Genomic DNA, 7,354 nt, shown 5'->3' with positions numbered 1-7,354 from the left:
CGCTTACGTATTTTTGGCGGATAGGGCACGGTATGTATTTATGTATATTATTTTACTGAATATAAGCTATGGCCCTTTCTAATTACATCAATAAAAGTAAAATCGTTAATACCCAAGCTCCGCCTTGTACTTGCAATTACCTAAACTTTTCATACAAGTCTTAAACTATCTTAACTTATGTACAAATGTAACTATATGGAATTAAGAATTAATCCATATGTATTCGGTTTCGCTTTATCTTTCAGTGTGTCAATGTAATGGACATGCGCGTCGTTGCCGTTTTAATTTGGAACTTTACAAGCTGTCTGGCCGTGTTTCGGGAGGAGTCTGCTACAACTGTCAACACGACACCACCGGCCGTTATTGTCACTACTGTCGCGAGGGCTACTACAGGGATGCTACCAAACCGGCCAATCATCGCAAGATCTGCAAACGTAAGTCATTTGAAGAAAAAATCGACTATAATCATTTTTTAAATATTTGGGTAGAAAACAAGTAAGTTTTAAGCAAAAAACAAAACCGACATCAATTCTCATAAAAAATTTAGGATTATCGTAAATTTCTGCACGATCCAATTATCGGATATAAACAGAGGCCCAAGGATATTAGGATCTCAGAAAATCCAAATATTTTAAAACATTTTCCTCTGAAGGCAGTCGCTCAACGGCAAGCAATGGCGAAACTCCGAAAGTTTTTCGGCCATAGAAATTTTCTTTAAAATCAATCGCCAATAAGAGACAGTTTGAAACTTTAGACCATTCAATTTTTAAACGACTATATCGTCTTCCTTCTGTTTGGACCTAAAGCCGCCTAATAATGTTTGGCCCAGCCCTAAAAAAAGCGAATAGTTTCTCTTCTATGCCAACTGACGCCAATTGGAAATGCCAACTGAAGCCAAGTCCTTCTCCATATGATATTTCTATCGAGAGGTCTTCTAATTCCTTGGGTATTTCCAATTATGGGCGCCTTGGAGCGCGTTCATATGACATAACCTAGCCAGCGGCTTCTGTGATTCTTGTTATAACAGCAAATAAATCCTTCAAAAGGCCTTGGCCAGATATATATCTGGGTCGTTCCGGTTACGAAGACTTGGTTGCCGTGAGTACGAGAGGAGTCGCTGTATTTTAATTCGCTATTTGCATTTATCGAAGACTGCTCTCGGCAAGTATTTAAATATATGTGAGACTCAAGTGGCGAAGACGCCGCAATGTCCTATTTATTTTCTTCCTTGCGCCTCCTATCGCATTTCTTCCATGGCGGTGATGTCAGGCCAACGGGACAAAGACACCTTACCCATTAAGGGTCCGGACATTCCAGCTGCATGGCTTCCAATCGCATTCCTCTGTTCGTTTGCCATGGTGGTTATCAAAAGAAAGGGGTCTTATCTAAGGCAATTTTTGACTACTCATTGGTGTCTTTTTTACGCGGTGAATACGCAGAAGACACTTGGCGTGAACACTAGCAGTCATGTGGTACTTTATCCGGATGAAACGGTGTGTTTGTGGCCACCACCTGGTGAATGTCACTGCCGAGGGGAGACCGATATTGGGGATCGAAGCCTCGACCTACGGACGGGTAGTGCTCACCTCAAATCATTCGACCACGGTAGCCGCCGAAATTCAGCAACAAAAATATTTAAAGATTCGCATTAAACCGCAAACTATAACAAATTTGCAAAAAGGTATTAGTACTCATTATTCGCTTTTAAAAAAAAGTTCTGCATTTCTTAAAAAAAAGTTTATTCGCAGAACTGTGTAGTTTTCGAAACAAAATTACACTTTTTTCAGTAAACGCATTAGGTGTATTCATTTAACGTCATAAACTGCCGCTAAAGGGGATAAAATTATGAATTTGTATGGAATTTATAAACGTAAATTTACACGTCTTTACTTCTGCTATTTCCAAATATCGTCTGAAGTAAAATAATGCTAACTAATCATTGACATAGCTCCAAGTTTAACAGAAGTCTGCACGAGTTGCTATTAGTGTATTCTCATTCCTAAGTATTTTTACGTTCACGTCCGTAGTTAGTTTTGCAGTTGTTCTACGATGAAGTTTCTTCAACGCAAACTTGTCAAAGGTGTTGAGTTAATTTTCAAACAATGAGCTAATCAGGACTAGACGTCTATACAAATCTAAGATAATCGCATGTGTTGAACAAATAGCAACTTTTGTGTGACATTCCTCGAAAACAACCACCCATCGGCTTTTAACGCTAGCTAGCTACGTTTATGCACATATATACATACATAGGTAAGGAACAGATTTGTTGAAAAGTTTTTCTTCTATCGATTCGTCACGAACTCATCATCTACACCAAAATCCCACACATCAGCAATGGATTTCGAATTAGATGTTGTCATCATTGAAAACATTATCGTTGCAAGTAATTCCAAAACATCAACAGCAACATACATACGAGCACATTTACAACGAGAAGTGTGGTATTGGGAAGGCGAGCACGGCAACTATTTGTGGTATAAAGCTGTTGAAAGCAATGGTGGATTTCTTTCGCTTTTCAATTTCAAACTGAGTAATCCATCAGACATCAGTATTTTTTTTTGTGGGAACCGAGTTGGCAACAACAACCAGCACAGCAAAAATGCCAATGGAAATAGTTGGTAGAAACGAGTTCAAAACCAATTCAATGCTTTATTTCATAACTCCCTTTCGAGTGCGCATTCTCGCAGTTTATCGGGCTGACGAGTTGAAGTGGTGGAATGACAGCGATTAAGGTATGTAGCTTCAAGTGGAATTTCATTCAATAATCCCTAAACAACAGAAGCGACAACAACACGAACGTTAGACAGAACAAATGCACCTTGTCTGAAATTTGTTTTGTAATGCTGAGTATTTAGAAAAGTACAAAGCCGCGGGAAATGGTATTAGTACTTGTAAGTTCAATTGAATTTGAACACGCACGTCGTGACTGTTGTGTTTCTTCGTGCTTTATTAGGGCAGGTTCACATAGCCACGACTCAACTTTCAAAAACTGCGACCACGAGTAGTAAAGGTGCTACGGTTTCGAGGAAGATTAGTATTGTATGCTTACTCTTCTTTCATTTAAGAAAGACATTCATATTAGATATAAAATATGGTGAATTATATTATTGAACCCTGCTATATACTAATGTTTTTGCTGTCTTGTATTTTTTAAGTAGCCAGGAGATACCGTTGATTTTTAGATTTTTATTTTCACGCAGTCTCTTCTATACAAAAAAAATTAGAAAAATACTTTATATAGAAAAAATGCAAAACACCTTCAACAAAAAAAATTCTCAAAAATCAATGCGATTTTTGACTAACTCCGAACTTCAATTTTTCTAACTAGAATTTAATGGGCTGCAAAACTGCATACTCAAAGAAATCTAAAAAATCTGTTTAAAAAGGTGTAAATTTGCTGACTTTTTGCGAGTTTTCACAAAAGTTAGGAATTATATTTTTATGTTTTTTTGTTGTTGAAGAAACCATATTTTTATACAAAATTGGCCGAAAAATATTGGAATAAAAATTGTTGTATATAATGTGAGAAATTTGCTGAGTCAATACTTTGGTTCGGCAGTGAACATGTACGTATATTCTGTCAAAATTCACAAAAAAATCTATTTTTTCCCCCTATAGTTATAGCTATTTGAAGGTTTCGGCTTTTTTGTGTACGTAGTTTGTATTTGATTTACATGCAATATTCCGCCCGCCATTACTAATTATTAAAATATTTACAGACATCTTTTTTAAAAGTCTTTTCCTCAGTTTCACCAATCAACTCTAAAATTTATCCGAACGAAATTCTGTCATTTTAAGTTTTAACACGCTGATAAATTAACCGGGTGCAACCGGGCATATAAATATTAAAATTTTAATAGTTTGTGGAAATCCTCCAGAAATTATTTATAAAATAATAAGGAAAAAATTAGCGCGTTAGTTTTTAAACGATGATTTTGGTCCGTTAGTGTAATGTGCACAAATGTTAAATTTAAGTATTTTGATTGAATAATTAGCGTAGTTAAATCTATAACAGTAAAATGGTTTACTTTATTTATTGGGCACTATTAACGTCATTCATACCGTCTCTTCTTTTTGAAAAAATCACTGTTATATGAATCACAAAATCTAAACAAGATCAGGAATAATTCGCCAGGTTTATTCCTACTAGGACTTTAAACAATATGGCATAGTGTTCTAAATAGGAAGCGCATTCTTCGTAGGGCAAGCTCCAACCCATTATCATTCCTTAATCTTAAACAGAAATCGTCATGCGAGGTATAAAACTCGCAACATAAGCCAATAGTTCAGGACCCTTTTGGTTTTACCATGAGATGTTTTTTTGGTATAAGTTTCTTAGCAGGTTCCATGTATTTCGGTCCACGGTAAAAGTTTAAGGAATAGTATAGTTTTCTCAGCCCTGTCTCAGATCCTTTCTTTGATCACACTGTTAGTGCCTCATTTCCGTTGACAAGACCTTGCCTGAGACCCAGTGCAAAAGTCCAAAATTAATTAATTGTACTGAGTAGACAATTCAGAAGTAAAGTTTTCTCTGGTCTAACAAAAATCGAACTAATGAAAAAATCTGACCATTCGGGCCTTAGATTGTTCGAGCGAAATACCATGTTGAAGTTTCACGGGATTTGGCGCATTGGTGACGGAACCACGTTATAGGCATAATTCAGCGGCATAAAATACAACGACTGAGTCGGGTCGGTCATAACGCAGGAATGTGTATAAACGATACAGCTCTAAAAGTAATTATTTATGTATATAACGTGAATACCGCTGCTGGTAGGAAGGCCCCCTTTGCGATGAAAAAACCAGGTCTGTACTTTTTGGCGTTAGTTGGTACAGAAGAGAAACGACTGACTTATTGAACTCTGCCAAAATCCCTTAGGCGGTTGCAGCGCCAATCAAGAAGTGTTCTCTGGCATATTTGAGTAGCGTAAAAAAAACTCATTTCCCTTGATTTTCGTTTAGTTAGAAAAATATTTAAGATTTTGTAGCTTTAATAGATATATATTCTCGCTATTTGCTCATAATATTTAAATAATATATGTATTTCCTTAAATATTCCATCCACAATGGATTATTCACAAAATAGAGTTTCGAATACTCCTTACTCTATGGCTAAAAGTACAATTAAATCTATTAAAGAGTAACATTTGATCACTCTCTTACAGCCAGTTGCACCGAAACAATGTAAATGAAAAATTATTATTTTTATTTGAATTTAATATGAAAACAGACAGAAGAGCAAAAATAATCTTCAACTTAATTTTCTGGTGAAACCGGCAGTTAAAATTGTATCACTATAAATTCTGGAATACTGGTAAAAGCTTAAAATAAAAATTTTCTAAAAAAACAACGATATCGCATAAAATTTTATTTCATTTTTAAATATTTTTTTTTCCTGTTTGTTTCTCTTTAGCTTTATTTAACATCCATAGCTCTTTTCGGACTTAGATGCTTAAGCGTGCCGCCGCACAGTGTCCTATGTTGGAAAAAAGAACAAAATCAAATATATCGGGAATGGGATGATATAGCAAATAAATGTAAGGGTATTTTAAACATTTTGGAATGAAAAATTCGTGGAAAAAAGTACCGTTGATTAGTTGAAAAAATTAACCTGATCCTTAAAATTATTGTCTTAAATATAAGCTATTAAAGTTTTATCCTTTGTTTTGAAATAAAAACCAGTATGCAGTGAACTTTTTAGAATATTTGTATACAAATGTTTCAATGGTCGCAAGACTAAAAAACGCCGTTTAATTTTTTTTAGGTCGAAAACAAAAAAAAAAATTAAAAAAATTTACTTTCGAAGATCGGTTTTAGGTGATGATAATTTTTTATTCAATTAGGAAGGTATTTCTTGACACAATAAAAGCAAAACTCAGTGTTTGAAAATTGTGAAAAGTTCATTGAATACTGGTTTCAGGTAAAAAAAATAAAATTAAAACCTTATATGTGTTTGGAGGTCCTTTTAAAGTTCAAAGCAATTATTTTATCCAACGGGATTATTTTTCCTCGCTTCACCATCTCAAAAACTTTAAAATAACGTTAAAGTTTTTCGCTATCTCTTCTGCTTTGCGAGATATTTGATTTTGCCCACTTTTTTCCAAAATGGAACACTGTGCGCCGCTCCTATTTCCTTGTTATCTCTGTGGCCTTTTATGTACTTTTTGTAATCTGAAATTGAGTTCTCGTTCTTTGCACTTTGTATTCGATTACCTTTTGTGCATCGATTTGGCCTCTTTTCATTTTACTTTCCCTCTCGCTTTTGTTTGCTGACTGATATTGTTTGCCCACAATAATCTACTCACTCGTCAGTTGTATGTTAATCTCTGTCTAAAGTTGTGGTGCAGGCGAAGACATGAAGGGAGTGTGAGCAACAAAAGTGCATAAAAGTGTAAAAATAAGAATTTAATTGATTTTAATTTAGTTTCACTTGTTGAATAAGGGGAAAAAGAATTTGGTTTATGGCTGCTATACAAAAGTGATCTGGGGAACTCCTTAAGTGATTATTTAATCTAAGCATCATGGGTCAATTCACTTCCACAGTAGTATAGGATTTAATTCGCAAATACATTTCATTTATCAAAGTTATGAAAACCGAATTCCAGAAATATAGTCGAAATTAAAATTCAGAACATTGCCTTTCCTGAAGAAGTAGAAAAAAATCCTGGCGTTAGAGAAAACTCAACTCACAAAAAAAATATTTTTCCTTTCTCCATTCTCCAGGCTGCGATTGTCACCCTGTAGGCTCCACAGGCAAAACCTGCAATCACCTAAGCGGTCAGTGCCCTTGCAAAGAGGGTGTAACTGGACTGACTTGTAACCGATGTGCGCGCGGCTATCAACAGACCAGATCCCATGTGGCGCCATGTATAAGTAAGTAAAAAAAAAACAACAATAATGAGTAAAGAAAAATTATCAAATTTCAATTATGACACAAAATAAATTTTCCGCAATAGAATTACCGACCAAAGCGAATATGATACAAGCGGAGAGTGCAGTGAGCGAGTATCGCGAACCAGGCGGAGCCGATGATGAAATGAAAAAATGTGAGTGTGAAGAACAAAAAATAACTAATTTGCGAAATTACATTAAAATAATTGTAAGTGGCAGTGAAAAAAGGGGATGAAATGGAGTGTTGATTAAAAGGTCGGTCAGCAAGCAATAACCGCAGAGCTGCCGAATAATTGCACTGTCAGTGGTGGAGGGAGAAATGAAAATGGTCAAAATACGAATAAATAAAGTTTTCGAGCGACATTTTTGCAGTTTGTGCGGTTTCATTTCATTACAATAACTGCCACATAACGGCCACTTCAACCCTTTTTTGTGTCACTTTGAGGTTTGCCTCCATTTT

General features: G+C 35.5%; 1 protein-coding gene across 1 annotated transcript; it reads left to right on the top strand.

Moving 5' to 3' along the window:
* Positions 1-245: 245 nt before the first annotated feature.
* LOC108378719 (netrin-B-like) lies at positions 246-7,055 on the top strand (the record flags this gene model as incomplete). The annotated part of the gene is made up of 3 exons (XM_017635023.1): positions 246-434; positions 6,727-6,876; positions 6,960-7,055. Coding segments are annotated over 3 exons (435 nt in total), but the record flags the coding sequence as incomplete, so codon positions are not given.
* Positions 7,056-7,354: the final 299 nt, after the last annotated feature.

The sequence above is a fragment of the Rhagoletis zephyria genome, unplaced genomic scaffold (assembly GCF_001687245.7).
Source record: "Rhagoletis zephyria isolate East Lansing unplaced genomic scaffold, Rhagoletis_zephyria_1.1 Rzeph_scaffold_14750, whole genome shotgun sequence".
Taxonomy (NCBI): Eukaryota; Metazoa; Arthropoda; class Insecta; order Diptera; family Tephritidae; genus Rhagoletis; species Rhagoletis zephyria.
Note: the sequence above shows the minus strand (reverse complement) of the source record. Positions and strands in the feature narration are given on the sequence as shown.